Source organism: Carassius auratus, chromosome 18 (genome assembly GCF_003368295.1).
Source record: "Carassius auratus strain Wakin chromosome 18, ASM336829v1, whole genome shotgun sequence".
NCBI lineage: Eukaryota > Metazoa > Chordata > Actinopteri > Cypriniformes > Cyprinidae > Carassius > Carassius auratus.
The window spans coordinates 7,351,978-7,375,469 of NC_039260.1; the positions used below are offsets into that span (position 1 = coordinate 7,351,978).

At 36.0% G+C, this 23,492-nt stretch overlaps 2 protein-coding genes across 2 annotated transcripts; one reads left to right on the forward strand and one right to left on the reverse strand.

The window, feature by feature from the left end:
- Positions 1 to 6,537: 6,537 nt before the first annotated feature.
- Positions 6,538 to 17,229, forward strand: LOC113118278 (chitin synthase chs-1). Its single transcript, XM_074559970.1, is given in 19 exon segments — positions 6,538 to 6,579; positions 6,878 to 7,013; positions 7,129 to 7,317; positions 7,559 to 8,597; positions 9,262 to 9,343; positions 9,423 to 9,581; positions 9,670 to 9,844; positions 9,932 to 10,033; positions 10,124 to 10,265; positions 11,604 to 11,804; positions 11,888 to 12,172; positions 12,314 to 12,493; positions 15,389 to 15,773; positions 15,904 to 15,935; positions 16,026 to 16,090; positions 16,247 to 16,357; positions 16,487 to 16,704; positions 16,789 to 16,870; positions 16,966 to 17,229. Coding segments are annotated over 19 exon segments (3,705 nt in total). The 5' UTR covers positions 6,538 to 6,550; the 3' UTR covers positions 17,059 to 17,229.
- Positions 17,230 to 19,300: 2,071 nt separating this feature from the next.
- Positions 19,301 to 23,061, reverse strand: c1qtnf13 (C1q and TNF related 13). Its single transcript, XM_026287337.1, has 2 exons — positions 22,845 to 23,061; positions 19,301 to 20,897 (listed from the first exon to the last, which is right to left on the reverse strand). Exons 1-2 carry the CDS (start codon positions 22,870 to 22,872, stop codon positions 19,816 to 19,818), a joined length of 1,110 nt encoding a protein of 369 aa, XP_026143122.1. The 5' UTR covers positions 22,873 to 23,061; the 3' UTR covers positions 19,301 to 19,815.
- Positions 23,062 to 23,492: the final 431 nt, after the last annotated feature.

Consider the following 23,492-nt stretch of genomic DNA (forward strand, 5'->3'; position numbering starts at 1 on the left):
TTCAAACAGCTGATATAAAACCTAACAATAATACACAAGCAATCCACACGACTCCAGTCTGTTACAACCCACACATTGGGAACACAGGAACGAGCGAGGAGAATAGAAATAAAGTACATTTCAAAGTATTTAATAAACAAGACTGGGATTACAAGAACATGTGAAACACAGAGGACATGAAATGACATTTGACAGTGGATAGGAAACGAGTGGCAGAACACACTTTAGATAAACAGAAACTAATGGGACACACCTGCGATCAACAGAACTAAATGGGAATAGGAACAGGAAAAAAACAAATATGGGAATAAACATAAACTTGAGCACATGGGGGAGGAAAACACAAGACATGGAACAAAGTCTGACACAGTCAATCAACATCCTGTCAAGTAAAAAAAAGGCATGTTTGTGAGAAAAGTAAAAAGTAACGCGGTGTTAGCTGTAACACACGTGATTTGAATATTTTCACACATGCTAAGCATAACAAAATTCACAGTATTTATTAGTTACCATATCAACATTATATAGAAAAAAATGTGCGCCAAAATTCAGAAATATTTTGAAGATATCGCTGACCATTTATTTTACCATAGTAAAATTAAAATTCTGGCTTAAGTAAATTTTTCATCTCAGTTTTTTTTTCATTATTTAAAATGAGACAAATCTGCTATTATTTTAATCTCCAATCTGTCATTTATCAGTTCAGATCGTTTTTTAATGCTTTGATATCTAGCAGAAGGCACTAGTTTTAAATTCCACTTGCGCAGATGGGGCACGTTGTAACACTTTGTTACAATCAGAGGTGTAGTGGTAAAAAAAGAGGTGGGTTAACTATAAATTCTGGGCGACCACATCGTGGTCACGGTAAGGTGGGCCACTGCCTACCGGTGTATGTGTATCCTGATGACATCGCTATAAGCTATTATGTGATATTACTACCAAGGGTATCACTGGTTGTTCCCTCATATAGGTCACACAATCACTATTCAATTCATACATTAATCTAAGTTCTTGTTAAAGAGACTCAAGAAGGAATAATAAGGTTGAAATCTATAAAGTTTACTAAATGACAAAACAGAGAGAACTATTTTTTTAAAGAGGAATAGAGAGGGAGGCTTATATCCAGGGGTTCCAATGCAATGCACTTGTACATAATGATTAGGGATTTGGGATTATTTTAATAGTCGATTAATCTGTTGAATATTTTCTCAATTAATCGGTTAGTTGTTTGGTCTATATTATGTCAGAAAAATGTGGATCAGTGTTTCCCCAAAAGCCCAGGAATGGTCCTCAAATGGTCCTCTCGTTTTGTCCACAACTCAAAGATATTCAGTTGACTGTCACAGAGGAGAGAAGACACTAGAACATATTCACATTTAACAAGCTGGAATCAAATATTTTTTTACTTTTGTCTTTCATATATTTTATCAATGACACAGACTGCAATGACACAGACAGCTTCCTTACAGAAGGACATCCTTTTGATCACGTGGTTCACGTGAGATGATTGACAGCTTTACAAACTAATGATATTGCACTGATGTCATAGCTGACGCGAATCAAGAGAGAGCAGGCGGCAAGGAAGTCGACCGGAAGTTGAAGTCGGCCGGGTGCCGCAATCTTGTAGCAGAACTTTACTTGCGTTAGCATTCCGTTTAAAGACTTAAAGGCGTTTAAAGACTCCGTTTTTCCATTATTTATTTCTAAAGATACACGACAATGTATAAAGGGCTCCATTTCCTTCTATGTTACATTATGGCCCCGTAGAAACAGTTTTTGTAAAAATAGGCTAACGATTGCATCATAACCACTCGACTCTCTGTCACATTACCGTACAGACAGGAGGAGAAGCTCGCAGGCTATTAACTTAATATGGCGTACTGGCATTACATTTTAAAATACAATACAAAATAATTAATCAGAATACTTACTCCTGCTCACTCATACCAAAGAACTCCCCGCTCAAGCTCACCGTCTCGTGCTGGAGCGCGTGGGGGTGCTGTAGTTTACAGACCTTCCTCAGCACCTCCAACATGGGCTCCTGCAGACACTCCACTGCCTGCTGGTCCTTAACGTATGGTCTGTCTACGGATAGATAGAACAATTTCAGTCATATGAACGATGGCAGTTTGCACGCACAGCTACTAGAAGATTTACATCTGTCAGGCAGGTTGCTGACGTCATCAAGCTTAGTTTGAGTCTGCGCGTCAGAAACGGAAGTGCTAAAAAACGCTAAAAATGGGCTTCACTTGTCTCAATTGAGTTCCAATGGGGTCGCTGTGTCCATTTCTTTTACTGTCTATGGAGGAGAGTAATTGTTAGCTCTGTTAGCTGTTTTAGGTTCTTCAGATCGCATAAATCAGTGTAAAATAAATAGAAATGTTATTGTGTATGACGAAATATTTTACAAACATGTCATACAATTATTATCTCTTCAAACGTGCGCACCATTGGACTATAGCCCTTGCGAATCGTGGATATTGTATGTATACGAACACAAATAAACCGGAGATGAGATGAATGGCTGCTGTATGAGTGATGATTTCTATTCAAAATAACGAATGTTATTATTATTACTATTATTATTATTAATTGCCGGATATCCATTTTTGAATCTTGATGCAGTCTGTTGCGTGTCGTTCATTTTGAACGAATCTTTAATATGAATCGGGACTATCGAGTTGAGCATATGAGCATTACACAACATATGGGTTCTGAATCGACAGGTGAGGTCCGAGTCTTTTATTCTTCCTGTCAGTCCCATAGAGATGGGAAGAGAAACGATTAGTTCATTTTGCTGAATGAGACTCAAAGATCCAAGTCAGTAAAATGATCCGAACTTCCCACTACTATGGGATTATAATCCCGCCAAATGTATTGCAGTCACAGTGCGAAAAATAACAAGTAAAGATAAAATATTTAAAAACACGTGTAAGATAATAACGCACAAAACTGAAAAACGAATGCAGTTTTTTTAAAATAACAAAAAGCGAAGTCATGGATCGAAAAATAATAAGCGTAAATCAAAAATGTAAACGCGTTTAAAATTCTATTGCACAAAACTGAAACATGAATTCAAAATTTTCCAAATCTCAAACAAAATCAGGTTTCCTGCTCATATGTTATTTTTTTGTGTGCTTGTGTTTTTTTCCCCTTTGCTTTTGTTTCCACGTTCTGCGCTTGCGTTTCTAAAAGTTGCAGTTTGAGTTTCATGTAAATCAGGGCAGGCTTCAGCGTCACCATTGGCCTGCAAGTTCTAGATTGACAGCTGCGCCTCCAGCCAATCAGTTCAAGGGGGAGTTGACGTCACTCCAATGCGACTCGTGGCTGCTGTGGCAGGTGTTTGTGTGTGAAGTAGAGGGTGATGGTGACACAGGAGTGGATTTTCAAATCTCTCCCGTCCCCCTCCCGCAAAAAAAGATCCCGTCCCGTCCCAATCCCACAAAAAAAAAAAAAAAAACTGGGGGAAAATCCCATCCCATTTCCCGGAATGACTCACGAGCTCTCCCTCTCCCATGTTGTATTTATTTATTTTTTTCAGCCGGAATCTGTCAGTTACAGTGAAAAAATTCAGCACAGATCACAGCATGCCCACTTTAGTTAATATTGAACTGATTGGCTAGAGGCGCAGCTGTCAATCTAGAACTTGCAGGCCAATGGTGACGCTGAAGGCTGCCCTGACTTACATGAAACTCAAACTGCAACTTTTAGAAACGAAAGCACAGAACGTGGAAACAAGAGCAAAGGAGAGAAGATCACAAGCACACAAAAAAATAACATATGAGCAGGAAACCTGATTTTGTTTGCGATTTGGAAAATTTTGAATTCATGTTTCAGTTTTATGTAATCCATGACTGCGCTGTTTGTTATTCATTCATGTTTGTTTTCGGTTTTGTGTGTTATTATTTTACACGTGTTTTTAAATATTTTATTTATGCTTATTATTTTTCGATCTGTGACTGCAATACATTTGGCGGGATTCTAATCCCATACACTACTACTGGCAACACCGCAAGCAATTGGTCAACCCTGGCAAGTTGCAGCGCAATATGAAATACTTCATCTTTAACAACAAACAACCTATGAAACTAATAATGAACAATATGAAACTAAAAAGACATAAGCTTAATTTAAAATGACATTGGAACTGTAGACTATTTAGAGGTGGGTAAACTCAATTTAGAGGTGGATAAACGTACTTTGGAGGTGGGTAAATGCTATTTCCGAATTTTTGGGAGGTGCGTAAACGGCGTTTACGTGCGTTTAGCCTCCACTACATTCCTGGTTACAATCTGCTATTCTATGACATTGGCAATGTAATTTACACTATTTACTTTCATGAATTTTAATGAGAAACAGCGAGAAACAGGTGAATAAAGACCGACAGTCAATGTGTAATGTTTAGAAATTAGTATTTCACAACATTGTTTGCTCGTTTACGTGTGTCGTCGCAAGCGCTTGCAATGTGTTCATTATCAAACCATAAAATCAGATTATTTTTAATTCTTAAAAAACGCCATTAGGCCTATTTTATTTGAAAAAAAAAAAAATATATATATATATATATATATATATATATTTTTTTTTTTTTTTTTTTTTTTTTTCTAAAAAATATTTTAGTTTGTCATGTGTATAAATATTTTTTTCATTTGATCAGATAACATTTTAATCTGCCGTGTGGTCATGTTACAACGTACCCCTCAGATGTTACAATGTTCCCCACCTACGGGGCATGTTGTCACATTTCACTTCCATTTTTTTAGGATAAATAAAGAAAAAACGTATACACTGTAATTATGAAACAAAGCAACATATTTATAATAGACAAGTATAAAATTACTGTGGATAAAAAATAATAATTAAACTGAGAAAGTCAAAAAGTGTTACTTTGTGCCCCTCTATCCCCTACATCTATAAGATGGCCTGAGATTGAGTACATTTTTCATCATAAATTCATGAACAAATGAAAAAAGTAAGATGTAAGTGTTGATCATGATATTATCCACTATGTGAACAAAAGTATGTGGAGACCTGAATGCACCGCATATATGCTTGTTTGACACTGCTTTCAATGCCTTGTAGAAAGGGGTTAGTGTTCCATACCAATTTCATTCTTCTGGGTAGGCTTTTTAGACAATGGAACATTAAGGGATCAGCTCACCAGGATATTGTGCATCCTAAATGGTTCTCTAGATGGCAATAGCATAAGGGATTTGTCACTGGATATCACTGGAATTCATGGTAGTTCACCCAAAATGGAAAATTATGCCACCATATACTCACCTCTTGAACAGACCAAAGTTGTTAATCGTTGATATGAGCAAATGATGAGAAGCTGATTAGTCTGAATCTGATCAAATACTATTGTAACTCACGTAACTGATTCATTCATTTGATTCAGTTATTCACAAATCTTAAAAAATAATAACTTTTTGTGTTTTACAGAAGAAAGAGTCATACAGGTTTTTCCTATATTTAAATGATTTTCCATTGACTGTATGTGCAAGATTAAAAGTTATTTTAGTGTTAATATAGATTTAGCATGATTAAGTTGCAGAACATAATATTCTGTTGCCTGACTTCATCAACATAAATTGAACATTATCCAAATTTATTGCTTGTATACTGTAATGGTTTTTTTATGCTTGTTTGTATTCAAATTAGACATTAACCTACAGTAGGATGTAAATGGATCACATAGTGTATATGAGTGACTATTTTAGACAAAAACACTCACAAATTTGGGTTACCCATTTTTATCCTACTGATAAATTCTTCAGCAAAAAAAAAAAAGGTTGCACTTTTTTCATGGTTTTGGAACCATGGTCTAACATGCAGTTATGCAAAATGACAGAATCATAGTCGTCCTGTTCTAACTGTCCAAAAAATAAATCTTGTTTTCTTGATCTTCAAAATACCGATTTCCTTGTTGTCTAGTGAATGTTTTACTTAATGGAAACCCAAAATCATGAAGGGGTTTCTCCTTAAAAATGTATTTCCTTCTTCCGTGTATGCCTTGCATATTCAGTTACAGTTATATTTTTTGCATCTACTGGGTTTAAGACTGGACTTTGTGTAGGTCAGCTTTTTTTCTCTACATACACCATTTTATTTATGCATGATCAAGTGCACTGTCACGCTACTACACAAAAGAGCCAAAACTACTTTTTTAAGATAAAAGAACAGAATACCCTAGAATGTCACTGTATAGCGTATAGATTTTTTCTTCTCTGGAATTATGTCCATTGTTAGTTTAATCCATTAATTAGAAGGGATTGCCCCATTTGTTTGACCACTTAGTGTATCTGGTAAGTCAATTATATTTGAGGAAACCCTTTTCATTATCAAAGGAAATTAGACATTAAACTGAACTTGGACAGGTAGATGATTGCTATGTAAAGATAAAGAACTGATTAGTATCACTTCACGTTACATCATTTTTCACACCATTTTGAATAATAGCGTAGAGCTCCCTCCCATCTGGTTATAAGGCTCTCGTCCATTTTACAGATGGTTAATCAAACGCTTCTGCTGCTCTGCATGCATCACTATGGAACAGCAACAGAGACATGAATTCAGGTACTTAAACACTTTTTTTTTTATAATAGCCAAATGTAAAGATTCATTGTTTTATTTACTTACTTACTAATAAGAATATATATAAAATTGATGTGTTAAATGTTATCTTCACACATCTTATATATATTAACATATATTTTTCCCAAATTTTATTTGTTTTTTAAAAATAATGATTGACTTTCTGCTCAAATTTATTTATCTTATATGTGTATGGTTATATATTTGTGTGTGCATATAATATTTATGCTACAATATTATGTTAATGTATTATTATTTTTTTACAAAACTGCAAAAATAGGCCGGCTTGGGATTTGTGCAGAGAAGTACCATACATTCAAGATGATCAGATGCCAAAGAAACGAGTGCGGTGTTTGAAATGGTTCTCTTGTGCCATCGTTGGCATACTTGTCTTCGTCCTTGCACTTCTCAGTAAAGTGAGCTGCTTTGCTAATCATTGGCTAATCATTTTATGGATGATGGGATAACATTTAACTTATCCATTGAATATTACACAAAATGTTAGACTGAAGACCTTTTTTGTCTTTACAGACATCATTTCTGCTATTGATTACATTTGGGAACAATCACACTGAGATTATATGTTCAGAACAAAAACCGACCGCCCTACTAGGCATTGGCTTCGTTCTGATTGTACCAAGTGTTCTCCTTCTGCTAAAAAGCACATGGAAGTTTATTTTCAAGAGTGCAACCATGCCCTCGAAAAAAACTCTTTTTTGGGTAAGAAAACTAATTTCTCTTGATTTTTAAAAAATAAATTGTAAATAAAAATTATTAGAATATGTTTTTCTGCTTCTTAATTCAGTGTTACTTGCCATTTCTTTAAAAATGTTTGTGTTATCTACAAAAATTTTGTAAAGTTAAAAAAGTTTTACACCCATTTTTTTCAGTCTAGTAGGAAGCATAGAACCGGATTACGTAGGCTGTAACCATTCTGACTTTGATTTGACCTTTCTTCTAGGTTCTGTTTGTTGAGTTCCTGGTAGCACTGGGAGCAGCAGTCCTAACAATAGTAGCAATGCCACATTTTGACATTGTCACCAATGTGATGATCTTAAACAGCGTGAGCATCCTGTCCGCAGTGTTCCAGGTGGTCGCTGAGTGCCTTGCCAAAGAGAAAAAGAGGCTTATAATGCTCCCCGTATGCTCCATTTTCTTAATCATCACAGGTTACGTGCTTTTTGCTATGAATTTTTTGTTATTCGAAAGTTCCCTAGAGATAAATATATCAATTGGCCTTGCCATCGTTGGGACCATTTGTGTTTCTGTGAACTGGTGGGAGAACTACAGCACGCTCTTTGATGTATCATTTCTAGAGGGCATTTCCAGAGACGTCGCTCAGTCCCGTAACGTGGTCTGCATCATCTCCAGTTTGGTGAGAATCCTGGTTACGTCAGCTGTGGTTGGAGCTTATGTTCCTCTGTCAGGTCGAGAATGGAAATCGGTCAAACTCGTCTTCGAAACGGTTGTCGTTTCATTGGTGGCCATCCAGATTGCATCCTCTGCCCTGTGCCGCTGGTTTGTGGTTGTGGCTTGTAAAATGCATGCCCTGCGCCGCAGCTTCGTCCTGCCCATGTACCTGGCCTCGATCACAGTTTTGGCAGTGTTTTTGATTCCAACATCAGTCAGGCTCCCAAACTCAAATCAAACTTCCAGCTGTTTTGAGACCTTTCAGCCAAAATCCAGTGACGAGTGGTTGTATTTGATGTTGACTGATGCTATGATAACTCTGAACACCAGGGACATCGTGGTACACAAGAAGACAGGAGGACTGGTTTGTTTGGGCTGCTCTGCTCTGAGCTGGTGGCTGGGACTCATGCTCAGTACCGTTTACATCTGGTACCTTAAGATCCATCGAATAGAAAGAACCCAAGATCTGTTTGTGCGACGCATGTATGAAGGAGCATTTCTGGAACAATCCATGTTGCTAAATACCCGTTTTGAAATCAGAAAGAGAATCAAGGAGAAGAAGCAGTAAGTGTTTTTACTTCATAATTATGGTTAAATCAATGCACAGTAAATGTGTTCCCATGAAAAATAACAAATGAGATCTGTTTAATGTTGTAGTTATTTCTCTAAGACGTTACTAGGGCTGCACAATTATGACAAAAATCATAATTGTCGATTATTGAAATTATAATTGCGATTATTAATTAAGATTACCACAATTGAATGATGTTTATACCATTTTATATTGCCATATTTTTATATGAAAATAAACAAGCTGAACCCTCAAACTGAAATCTTTTAGTGCTTTTCTATAGTATTAAGTCTCAAATTTCAACTATACATTGGACTGGTTTCTTCTTTAAATTTTTTATTTTTTTTTAAATGAATGGCATCATAATGTTATAATGAAACTAAAATTAAAATAATGGAAAACCCCTTAAGATAACATGTTGAATAACATAAGTTGACTTTGAATGATTAATTACATTACATAACTGTCCCGATTAGATATTCAATTAATTGTGCAGCCCTAGGCATTAGTAAAATTAGAAGGAGAGCAAAATGAGTTGTTTCATCTGAGAAAGAGACCCCTCAAATGTATCTCCTCCAGAGTTTAAAAAAAAATCAAAAAAACTGAGGAATATCAACTTTTCCTTTGGATTTCTTAACATGAAATGACTTCATAAATATATAATGTACTCCTCAGTGAAGAAGAACCCATCAGAGTGTTTCTGTGTGCAACGATGTGGCATGAGACCTACGATGAAATGATGAAGATAATCATCTCTATGTTCAGGTAAACACAGACTACACTTACTCAGCTTGTAAATAATTAAATTGAATTTTAATTGCAATATTATTTCTTTTACTACCAGGCTCGATAAATACAGGCCCAAGACCAAGGAACAGGAACAGAGTGATGTTCAGTTTGAATTCCATATTTATTTTGATGATGCTTTCAAGGATGTTGATAATGGAAGGCATGCAAATGAATATGCTGAAATTATTGTGGATGTAATTAAAGAAGTTTACACGTAAGAATCCTCGTTAGTTATATCGGTTTATATGTTCTGAGAACTTATGTGCAACTCTACTACTCTACTAACATTTTACATACCTTAGCATTTTCAGTGAAGAGGATCCATGTATTTTCAAGCAGAGGCCAGCACTACCTCGCCAGAAGATCATCAACACCCCTTATGGGGGTCGACTGGAATACACCCTCCCTAAAGGCAATTTGATGATGGTTCACCTCAAAGACAAGACTCTTATCCGTCACAAAAAACGATGGTCGCAGGTAATATTCATTAAAGATCCAGTTAAAACACAGATACAGATTAAAAAAATTTTTACCCAGAATTTCACCAATCATCTGTGTTCACAGATAATGTACTTGTATTACATTCTTGGCTGGAGACTTAATCGACAGTACTTCAAAGAGCTTAAGGCAGGTGCAGAACTGGGTTCCCTTAAGGAGAATTTGAAGGTTAGTAGCTTATTATTAGGCTTTATACAGATTAATAAAATATCACCCAGACTATCTGACAACATTATGATTTTTTTCAATGCTCCTTAGAAAGACAGGGAGAACACATACATCTTGGCCCTGGATGGGGACACTGATTTCCAGCCGTCAGCAGTCATGCTGTTAATCGACAGACTGAAGCTCTACCCAGAGGTTGGAGCTGCTTGTGGCAGGATTCATCCCACAGGCACAGGTTGGATATATTAAAGCTACATATTGTGACTTTTGGTCCACAATCTTGCGGAATAACATTGTTTTGGTTGTACGTTGGCTCTGCTCGAATAAATGTGGTTGCTTGCAGAAACAAAGTACACATGGAAATCTAAAAAGATGTCATGCCATTGTGTTTTGATTTATTGGACACATTGATGTTTTTAAATCAAAACACAATGATTGTTGATTGACTAACTGATGGTCCATTGTGATGTGCTCTTACTCTATGCAGAATGTGAACCACTTAGATTGGTGTTACCCCTTTCCAAGGTTCAAATACAACCGCAATAAGAATATTATTCCTTTTGCTACAAGATTATTCAACTCAAATGTGAAAGACAATTTCTGTCGTACCATAAGCTGAATAATTATTTATCATCATTTCAATTAATTATCTTACCTGTTAAGCAAGAAAAATACATTTCTGGGTTGATTTTGAATCCTTACAAATTTCGGAGTTCTCGCCACACCTGAAAAGTCAATCCAGTGTTGATTCAGGTTTTATTATGGACTGCACTTTTTTATGTTTTCTACATTTCTACATATTCTACATTAAAAATACATTTAGAATTAACAATGATGGCTGTACGGAGAGTAAAAAAAATATATCTAATGCAGAAAAGCCATCTCTTTTTCCAAGTTGTGTAGATGACATCTGAATCTCTTATGAAAAATTTTCAATCAAATCGTTCTCTGTGTGCAGTAGAGAAAGAGCTGAGAATATTTCCTGTACCATTGAAGATTGTAACCTTCCTTTTAGAGGAAAGAAGTACATTTTGTAAATTAATTTCAGTTATATTTAAACCCCCCTGCTAGTGATTCTCAATTCTCAGTTGTCCCAATATATTTTCTTAGTTTAGTTTATTATTCTCCTTATAAAAGGTCAAAAGGAAATGCTATCATTTAACATTTTCCAAGATGTCTTACATCAGAACGTTGTTTTGCACAATGCTAAGCCGAGTGGCTGTGTTGTGCCATGAATTTTCCACAATAGAGAATGGGAATGTGTCGTCACAGCTGCTATATGCTATAGCCCGTATCAATGTCTGCATTAAATAGGCTATCTCTGCTTTTGATTAAGGCTATGTTGATACAGTAAGCATGAATCATTCCAATGCAATCTTAAGTTGATTCATATAAATGTAAAATAATATCACCATACACATAGTGTATGGTGTACAACTCAAATGTGATGTGTCTCAATATAATATAATATATATATATATATATATATATATATATATATAGTGGTTTGCATTAAACTGTAAGCCCTAACACTACAAATAGAAGAAAATCATCTCTTCACTTCTGCTTGAAGGGCCCATGGTGTGGTATCAGAAATTTGAGTATGCGGTGGGCCACTGGCTGCAGAAGACTGCAGAGCACGTGTTCGGCTGTGTACTGTGCAGCCCTGGATGTTTCAGTCTTTTCAGAGGAGCTGCACTCATGGACGACAACGTCATGAAGAGATACACAACCAAAGCCAGTGAAGCCAGCCACTACGTCCAGTATGATCAAGGTCTGCTTGAAGCTATCCACTGACAAATTATATCAGTTCTGCTAAGATTAAAGTAATTAGCCCTCTGTTTGGTGTGATGTCAGGTGAGGACCGCTGGTTGTGCACACTGCTGCTGCAGCAGGGCTGGAGGGTGGAGTATAACGCAGCGTCTGATGCCTACACAAATGCTCCACAGGATTTTAAGGAGTTCTATAACCAGCGCAGACGCTGGGGACCCTCTACCATGGCCAACACCATCGACCTCTTGGGCTCAGGACGACTTACCTCTCAGAGGAACAGCTCTATCTCAAAACTTTACATCTTGTACCAGATTATCAGCATGGCAGCTTCTATCCTGGGCCCTGCCACTATTTGTCTCATGATATCAGGTAAAGTAAGCAGTTAATAAATGTTTATTTGAATAAAAAATCTTATTGCATTTATTATTCTGTTTCAGCTGTATGGGATAATATGTTTTTACAGTTAAATTTGTCCAAAATATCTATTAAAGTGCCTTGTTTATCTTGCAGGAAGCTTTGTGTTCATCTTGAATATGGATGAAAATTTAGCTCTAGCTTTGGCCATAGTGCCCCCTACTGTCTACCTCATCCTGTGCTTCAAACTGAAATCTGACACACAGATTAAAATTGCAGCAATCATGAGTGTACTCTATGCATTTCTCATGGCAGGAACAATTCTCTCAATCATAGGTAACTTTTTTTTTTTGTATTTAAGTATCTTTTAGTTTGATCAGCAGTTTTCTTTACAGTGTCATTTTCTTTTACAGTTGGCATAATAAGACTTTTCTTTTGTAGGGATGCATTAAACTGATAAAAAGTTACAGTAAACACTTAAAATACAATTCTTAAATTATTAAAATAAAATTATCACTAGAGTAAATTATATTTTGAAACATTAAAAAAATAAGAAGACTTGAAATTATAAATTGTAATAATAACTTAAAATGTTACAGTTTTTTACTAGGATATATGGTAGTAATTCAACTCAAATTGTGAAATGTGTTTATTAAATAAATTAAATGCACAAAACTGAAGTAGTGGAAGGGGGCTTTCACACGGGCAGTTTAGTGCGGAACACGGGGCAAGGTTCGCATGAAAAATCACTAATGTGAACGCTGTCATCGGACTCTGGTCCACACTGGGGTACCGAACCCGAGACTACCTGGAGAAGGTGGTCTGAGTTTGGCTGCTCCCGAACTGTTCGCGTGAATGTGCAAGTAACACGGACTCGGCTGCGCACTTGTTCAGGAAGTAAAGTATCCCCACATGCGTAACACTGTCGATATCATTGTTTCCTCAACACATGAGAGAGCCGAGGTTGATTCCACACACTCCTAAAAGTAAAAATTAAATTAATTAAAATTAAATAATTAAAATGATTAAAATTAGTTATACTGTGCATAATAGCACCAAAATTACAACAAAAAAATTACACTTATGCTCAGTCGCTTTGTGTTCTCCTTGCGTTTTCCGTGTGCGCTTGCGATGACGTAAGGTGACTGCAAACACACCTGGGTTCGATACAACTAAGTGTGAAAGCAGACCAATGCTGTGGCTGCGGGCGGCACCGGAAACAATCGCACTTGGTCTCTGACAGCAGCAAACGAGCCCAGTGTAAAAGCCTTCTAAGTCTTTGGTTCTTTTAATTGTGATGATCTCAACAGATTAGAGTATGGTGACATGTCAATCAGCTAATCAACTCAAAACACCTGCAAAGGTTTCCTGAGCCTTCAAAATGGTCTCTTAGTTTGGTTCATAAGGCTACACAATCATGGGGAAGACTGCTGATCTGACAGTTGTCCACAAGACAATCATTGATACCCTTCACAAGGAGGGTAAGCCACAAACATTCATTGCCAAACAAGCTGGCTGTTCACAGAGTGCTGTATCAAAGCATGTTAACAGAAAGTTGAGTGGAAGGAAAAAGTGTGGAAGAAACAGATGCACAACCAACAGAGAGAACTGCAGCCTTATGAGGATTGTCAAGCAAAATCGATTCAAGAATTTGAGTGGACTTCACAAGGAATGGACTGAGGCAGGGGTCAAGGCATACATGCATGTCAAGGAATTTGGCTACAGTTGTCGTATTCCTCTTGTTAAGCCACTTCTGAACCACAGACAATGTCAGAGTCATCTTACCTGGGCTAAGCAGAAGAAGAACTGGACTGTTGCACAGTGATCCAAAGTGGAGATGCCCATAGACCAAGTTGCTTGAAGCCCAGGGTTAAGTTTACACAGTCGGTGATGATTTGGGGTGCAATGTCATCTGCTGGTGTTGGTCTGTTGTGTTTTTTGAAAACCAAAGTCACTGCACCCGTTTACCAAGAAATTTTGGAGCACTTAATGCTTCCTTCTGCTGACCAGCTTTTTCAGCTGGTCAGCAGATGGTTTGTTATACTTCCTCTGCATTCCCTGTGGGTATCTACTCCTGGTTATTTACTCCATAGTCAACATGAACTATGAGGTATTGTCAAGAGGAAAATGGGAAACAAGAGACCAAAAAATGCAGATGAGCTGAAAGTCACTGTCAAAGAAACCTGGGCTTCCATACCACCTCAGCAGTGCCACAAACTGATCACCACCATTCCACGGCGAACTGAGGCAATAATTAAAGCAAAAGGAGCCCCACCAAGTATTGAGTACATGTACAGTAAATTAACATACTTTCCAGATTTATTTTTTTTTATTGGTCTTATGCGAGTGGCAACTTCCCGCTCTCTCTCGTGAAGCCCATACGGAAGTGACTTAAACTGCAATGCATTGACTGGCCTCTTGAGGCTGGCTGCAAAAGGGAGTCAATCCCATAGACTCCTCATGTTAAAATGCCCAACTTTACAGCAAAAAAAAAAAAAAAAAAAAACATGTTTACAGCCTGGTGCAAAAAATTATTTTGGTTTACATAGCTAATTTTACCCTTCATGACAACTGTGAGGGGGGTGAAATCTTTTATCACTCATCCGTCTAAATTATATTAACCCTTAAAGTTATGCATTAAGTGCGTGGCCACTAGAGTGACAGATGGACTGTCGCTGCTGTCACCGCCGTTGCGCTAGGTGGGCGTGGCTTCAGCAACCAGCTACCACCTTTTTGCCTATTTTTGATTACCCCAGAGTGACGCATGGTGACGCGCTGCCCGCTCTGCCCTCTTTTGGTTTTAAAAATTCTCTTCGGAAACCTATGGGTGACGTCACGGACACTATGTCCATGTTTTTATATAGTCTATACAGTTTATGACGTATTGTAATTTGTTGAGTTAGTGAATTGGTGGGTATGTGAGCCAAAATCATCACAATTAAAAGAACCAAAGACTTAAACTACTTCAGTCTGTTTGAATTTAGTTTATTCAATACACAAGTTTCACAATTTGAGTTGAATTACTGAAATAAAGGAACTTTTCCACGACATTCTAATTTATTGAGATGCACCTGTATCTACTAAAACTTATGAATGGTAGTGTACATTAGACTTCGATGCATTAGAAAATCTTACCTTTCCCAACCTTTTGAAAGCACAGTATTGTATTCAAAATCAATACGATCTAACCTAGATCTATAATACTTTCTCTTCTCTTGTCAATTCTTATAGGTGATTTAGTGAAGCAAAAGACTTTTCTGACCCCCAGTGGTCTGTTTCTCATTGGCATGGTAGTTTTGTACATCATCACAGCAGCTTTACACCCTCAGGAATTCTCACAGGTCATCTATGGATTGTTATACTTCCTCTGCATTCCCAGTGGGTATCTACTCCTGGTTATTTACTCCATAGTCAACATGAACAATGTCACGTGGGGCACTCGTGAAACCGGCAGCCAGGCTAAAACTACGGCAGTCGATACCATCAAGAAGAAGTTCATGAATGCCACATGCTGCAAATGTCCATGCTTGGAATCTGAAGATCTGAGTGAGAAGATATTACCAGCAGAAACCAAAACAAAAACTGAAAAAACACACATTCCCTTAGAAACACAAAGGTAAAAATATGCCACACTATACGACAATTTCACACACACACTTCAGTCCAGTCTTGTGTAGCATTTTATTTTGTAACTATTATAGGCTTGGTTTTAATACTACTACTAAAACTGTATTCCTACAATGTAGGGATCATGAGTTCCAGCTAAGTCCTCATCAAAGTAAGTGTGACTTCCATAAATAATATCATATTCTGGACAGATTTATTGAATTTGACTAACATTGAAACTAATATATGTTTAATCCAAAAGCTTGGATTGAACATCTGCAGATGAAATCTTACGAATTTCCTTTGGATGAATATCCACTGCCTTTAGTAAGTCTAACTAAAAATTTTATTTTATTTTAGTTTATGCTTATTTTATAATGTTTTTGACCATATCATACTTATATGAGTTGCTGATTAGATATTAGCAAAGCATATTTTACACAGAGATGTTTTAATTCTGCATTTTCAATGCACAAATTGCAGGATGAAATCAATTTCTGGATAGAACTGCAGAAGAAATATCTGGAACCTCTAAAAGAGAATAAAGAACAACAGGAAAAGGTTGCTGATGATCTGAGAGAACTTCGAAATAAGGTAAGCAAAATATTAAATAAAGTATGTCAGTATACAAAAAGTACTTATTTATGTGGTTTTGTCTAAAGTATTTGTTCTGGAACAGTAATGATTTGTTTTCATGCTGTTTTGCTTTTCTTTTCCTTACAGGTTACATTTGCCTTTTTCTTCTGCAATGCACTTTGGCTTGTGGCAACTTTCTTCCTTCAGGCGATTGGTGACTCAATCTCTATAAAGATCCCCAAAATTTATCCCAACGGGACTTACGACCCAACAGAAGTGTTTTCCCTAGATCCAATCGCACTGATGTTTCTACTGAGCTTCACAGTACTGCTGTTAATGCAGTTTGTTGGAATGCTTTACCACAGGTAACTGAACATGCGAACAAGAATCGAATGACAATTACTGATAAAGAGACATTTTCTTCAATGGAATATGTTCTTTTGTTTCAGAATCTACACATTAATCCATTTTGTGGCATATGCTGACACAGAAATTAAATCTTATAGAAAGCAGTCACATCAATCACATCAGGTGAGCCAATGGATCACACACAAAAAGATGACATTTTAAATGTTATAGTTTTTTATTTATTTATTATTATTAACCATTTTGATCATGTTGCACAGATGCTGGACACAAACCACCAGCCCAAGATGTATGGTTCAGACACAGCTTTGTGTTTCCAGAACCCATCTGCTAGGTCTATAACTTCAGTGTAATGTTTTGCACTTAATAATTAATATTTGTAGTCCAGTGGATAATAACATGTGCAAATAGATTGTTCTGAATATTTATTTAGTGTTAAAACCTGTATTTAGAGTAAAACATCAGGCCTTACAATTAATTAATTAATATGCAAATTAATAATTAAATCACAATCAGTTATATAGTACTCAATATATTATTTATTTTCACTTTATCATTTCAATTCCATATACCATACCACTAAATATCTTTCTTTCTTTTTAAAAATAACCACACTAAATTAACATGTTAAATTCACAGTTATGTAAAAATATTTTAAATCTATTTCTTTGAACACATTTACTGTTGTGGTTTTAAATAAAATAAAGTGATACATGCTCTTTTGAAATTCTCTCATTGTGACATTGTGAAGTTTTAATGTTGTTGAACAGAAGTTTACTTTGTGTGAAAACTTAAATCCTTTTTTCTAAATGCTAGAAATAATTATTTTATTGTTTTAGGTATTACAAGCATCATTCTATAAATACTTTAATAGTATGAAACAAAACACTTATCACTTATATGCGAAAATAAAAATAATAATAATAATTGTACAATTACTACACAAGACTGGACTGATAGCATTTTACATTTACGTGAACGTCATGTGCATGTTGCCTCTAATCAATGACACTGCAAATATACAATCAATAACTTTAACCCAGGATTTAGATAGAGTTAAATGTCAGCTTATCAATTCCCACAATTAACTGATAACGCAGTATTACATTTTGATTTACCCAGGGTTAACTATTTCAAGTGTGAAAAGTCCAAATGCTTGTTAAGTCATAAATTAAGTTTTTTCCCCCTAAAATTATACAATAATCAAACCAAATGTGTCAATACTTCTCTAAAGTTACCAATATTGATATAATTGATTTATTAAGCTCATTCCCTTCTCTCTTCTCTGATGTCCTGAGCTCATGTCATTGAGCGAGGCAGTGACATTGGTGTGACCCAACTTCCGCCTACGTCAAGCGTGACCTTTTCAACTCACTCAGTGTCCTCTGTTATTTTTCAAATGCATTTTGGCCCCGCCACTATCTGCCTCATGATATCAGGTAAAATTTTGCATAAAAAATTTGAGATACACCAGTAGACCAACTGATCTGTTTTCCAGAATTGCTGCATTGCTGCAGATACTGCATTGCCATACTTTCCCAAAATGACATTTGTCTGGAAATGCTATGAAGTCTGTAAACAGCCAAGAGGCCAGGAATGCTAAAGACGAATGCAAAGAGACTGTTTGTGATGCACAAAATATTAAAATATAAACATTGAATTGGAGGTATAGGGAGCTATATGAATATTTCACTCATGGTAACTGGCCGATATCAGAAACGTTTCGATGCCATTTTCTTTTCCTCGTACCTTCATATGAAGTAGTGTTTATAAGCATGTTGCTGCTTTGTTTATAGCGGTAACCGAGGAAAGGCTATATCGCAGCTTTTCGTAAGCACCACCTGCTGTCAAAGAGTGAACTTGAATTTTCATTCAGCCTGTTTTTGATTTGTGCAAATGTCTTATGTAACATTTTAAAAAATCTGAATCAGAAAACTCTATTTTTGATTTAAATCTTGAAATTATACAATCTAATTTGAATAAAAAGTTAGCATCTTTGGTTGGATTGTGAATAAAATACTGATTGCCTCTTATTTCAAATGATGAGCAAAAAAAATGCTTCTCATGGCAGGAACAATTCTCTCAATCATAGGTATTGGTTGTTTTTATGTCTAAAACACACACTATATATATATATATATATATATATATATATTGACACATATAGGCCTACTTTTGTAAAATGATAAGGACTTCTCAAGAATTAGGGTTATTACAGTTAACAAAAAGAAAACTGATAATAAAATTAAACCATTAAAAATCATTTTAAACTTTTTTTTCACTAAATTAACATGTTAAATTTACAGTCATTTAAATGTATAATGTAAATATATGAAAAAGATACATGCTCTTTTTAAATAGTCTCTTATTTTTGAACAGCAGTTTTGTGTAAATACTTACTGAGAAGACAGACAAAGCTCCACCTTTTGGTTGTTTTTAAATGCTAGAAATGATTATTTCATTGTTTTATGTGATGTAAAATAAATTAAAAAAGGATAAACATAAGCATTAATACTATGAAACTAAACACTTATAGATTTCGGTCTTGTGCTAAAAAAAAATAAAATAAAATAATAATAATAAATAAACCATGAGAAAGATATCGGACATTTTTAATATTTGTTAAAGTACTAGGCTACATGTTAACAATAGTAATTACAATGGAACAATAAAATCAGCATCAACTGTGCCTGCGTACATTTTACTTTCTAACCATGTGAGACTGTTACACTAACATAACATTCTAAACAAATAGAGCTTACAAGAAATAGTACATTTATAGTAACATTCACTAATGAGTTAACAAAAGGGATATATGCTAGTGCTTAACAGATCAGTCGATCTTTTACATTTAATACGAATATATGTTAATTAAAGTTCCAATTTAATGTACAATAACTAATGATCTGCTAACCATAAGGGCTTTCACATTGTTCCAAATTCCATTCTAAACTAAACTAAAGCGTAGGTATACTTTTTACACTTGTAATTTAGTATATGTTATGTATGTGTGTGTGTGTATACATATATATATATATATATATATATATATGTGTGTGTGTGTGTGTGTGTGTGTGTGTGTGTTAGGCAATAACGTTACGCTTTGGTTCTCAAGGGAAAGTTCTGTCTATGTTCATGGATTCGCCGTCAGGGTAGACCAGGAAACCAGAGAAGGTTGTATATCTTCCCTGGTTGCTGTAAACGGCATAACCTTCATCCTGCTGACTGTACAGCCAGACAGTGTCTCCTCTTTTCAGTGACAGCAGCAAACTCTGACTCTGCATCTCTCTCCGCCGCGACATGTCCTCGTCGAACACCATGGCCCGCACCTCCCCTTTGCCCGTCATCAGCTTCACTGAAACCGCACGACGAGGGTGCTTTCCCACGGTAAAAGCAAAGTAGTACGCACCAGGGAAGTGGCAGGTAAAATGTCCGGATGTTTTGTTAAAATGGCCACCAATGTTCACATACTCTACATCAAACGTGAGAGCCTCTCTTTCACGATGCCCTCTGCTTTCTCCCAGCGCTGATCTAGTTCTTGCCACTGAAAATGCAGAACGTGGTTCCTCAATGGTTGTTCTTCTTCTCCAATCATAATAGGCATCTACAGGGGGAGGACAACCCGGAAGATGAAGGCCTGGAGGAGATAGGTGGTTATTGAGATATCCAACAGAAGATGTAGAGTCTGGGTAGATGAGATAACCACTAAATGTGATGTATGGTCCGACATTGCTGTAGATGGCATAGTGGGGATTCTCCTGAAGCAGCAGGTAGACTGTATCCATAGGTTTTAGACTGATCATCACGCTCTGGCTTTGAACCTTGCGGCCCTGGTTCTGGTATCCATCATATGCCATGGCCTGCACCTCCATCCCGTTCTTCACCAGCATGACCGACAGCATCTTTTTCGGGAACTTTCCCACTGTGAATGAGAGGTAGTACGCACCAGGCAGGCGGCAACGGAAAGTGCCCGTCTCTGGATTGAAATCTTCTCCGATGTTGACTAGAAGGCGGTCAAAGGTCACAGCTCGTTGAGTGCCACCCAATATGCTGCTGCTACGTGTGGCAGAAAAGGCAGAGCGCAGGCCTGTTGTCATTGGGCTGATGTTGAAGGATGCAGCACAGCCCAAATAGATGATCAGCCCAAGTAGACAGGAAACACATCTGTTTGGTCTCCATAATGCCACACAAGCTGTAGTAAAAAGACATTATCCTCATCAGAGGTATTTCATGTCACTTTTTTGCCACTGTTGAAAAATAGTTCTCCGAAAACACAACTAGTTATTCAGAAATGTATAAGACTGTAGTTTTATATTCTGCATCACACATACAAAATAATCACTTTTATTTCTGTGTAAAACTATATATATATATATATATATATATATATATATAGTCATTGAATTATTTGAATTATGAGACCATGATCATTAATGTTTTAACCATCTGGGGGTCTTTGGTCATGTTGTGATTTAATCAGAATAGTACAGATGAAGATCAAACTTGGTGACTTTTGTGGCACTTGCTATATGAACACATAAACAAAAATGTGGATATGATTACAAAAGGCTAAATAGTCACATAGGTGATTTTCATGGTCAGAACCACCACATTTTGACCACCACAGGAAGTGAGAAATATAAATATACAGAGCAGTTTTCTGGGGTACAAACTACAAATCAGCTATGATTATTTTTGATAATGTATAAATATAAATCTGAATGGAATAAACGTAATAAAGTAAAGTAATTAAGTAACAAGGGAACATGATGGCATTACATTTTTCTTTATTTCTGCCCCTAGATGTCTTTGCGCTGGAATTTAAATAATATTGCTCTATTTTCAATTTAAACAATATTAATAAGAAAAGAAAGGAATATTATTTTTGAAGTATTTTACACATAAATAAATGGTGTGTAATTTAGAGGTGAATATTGTCTAATTGTTGCATCTGAACTCTTCACACACACACACACACACACACACACACCAAAAATATATATAAATTACACTTCAGTCTATTTTGGATCACAAGTGTGACCTGTAAGTAAGGAATAACTAGGGGTTAATTAAAAAATGTTTTTCTCTTCTTCTTGTTTTCCTTTTCAACCTTCAATCAAAAAACAACTTCAAAGCTCTGCCCTGCCATTCTGGCATATGGAAATGTGTAATGAACTGGCTAAAATGCCATATAACCATGCTAGGAAGTTAGGTTTAGTCCTGTCAGAATGGATCCTGCCATTCATGTCAAGTGCTCAGTGGAAGCAGTAGTCCATCTAATTCAGCTGGCATTGTCTGTTCACAATGTGCACCGGGAAAAAGGCAATAGATTAGACACCGGTTCATCTGCTGCTATGTGATGGAACAAAGGCATATTTGGGAGGGAGGATTGAAAAATGTCATGGGTGCAGATCCATGGGAGACTTCATGGTCAAGTGAAGGCCCAGTCAGTTATTAACAGATGAAGAGCACATTGAAGACCATAATAAGACACATTAAGGATCAAGTAGTGAACAAGAGGTCACTGGTAGTATTTCCTCTTCTTTTTTCCTCTTCTTTTTGACTTAATAAAATAATTCAGGTTGACAATCAGGAAAAGTTTAACAAGAATTCCAACAACTACCTTATTATCATCATGTAATGTTTCTCTCTACCTAGTTTTTTATTAGGCCTACTACTTTTACTATTTATACTTGTATTATGAATAATTATATAACTGTTTAATATGTTCCTTAAATGTTTTAGTGTGTACTCCAAACATAATTAACTTAAGTATATATATATATATGTGTGTGTGTGTGTGTGTGTGTGTGTGTGTGTATAACATTAGTATTAGTTTGATACATCATAATATTTAAGGACTCTCTTAGTCTTCACTATTTCAATTTTAAGATCTATTCATCCATCATTATATGCTGTACTGTGATGTGTAAATGCCAGTATAATATAATATGAACATAAATGTCATAAATATAGTATACATTTTGACCATATCATAAAAAATATAAATCGTATTTAATGCTATTTGATTTTACAAAAGTTATATTGACTATAAATATGACATAATATTTTAGGATAAATCATACTGATTAAAAATAAAAAGAAATGTTGTCCTTTGACAGAAAAAAATATTTCATACCTGGTCTTAGTATCTGAAGAGACTTCATTTCTGTGATGAGCTGCTCCCCTGTGTCTGTAAGCCTTTGAAAGACTCAGTTTGTACACCGCTGTGAAGTGGTGTAAATGTTATTTCTGTGTGGCATCTACTCCAAAAACTTCAGTCCCCATGTTCAAATAAAAGAGGTATTAAGAGAGAGAGAGAGAGAGAGAGAGAGAGAGAGAGAGAGAGAGAGAGAGAGAGAGAGAGGGAGAGGGGGGGGGTGCTTCACGAATAACTTACACTTTATCAACATACAGTAAAATCAAATTCATATACAGTTTATTTGATTACGTTTATAGTTTTATGTTTTATGTCAGAATAGACTATTGCCATACTACCAATACCAGCTATCCTGACAGTGCCATTATAATAGTTTTATAGACTGCAGATGTAGAAATGTAGCGTTAAAACAGCTTCTCTGGAGTCATTTATGTGCATATTTATCAAAAATGCTAATTTCTAACAATGATCATGCCAAATACAGAAGACGTCATCAGTAAAAACAGCAGAAAAAAAAGTGTAAAAAAAATACTGCACAGAATAAATAACATAAAACACTTTAATCACTTGTTTTCTCGGAACGCGTGAAAGCAACAGCTTTAATTAAATACAAACTACAACTTCCAT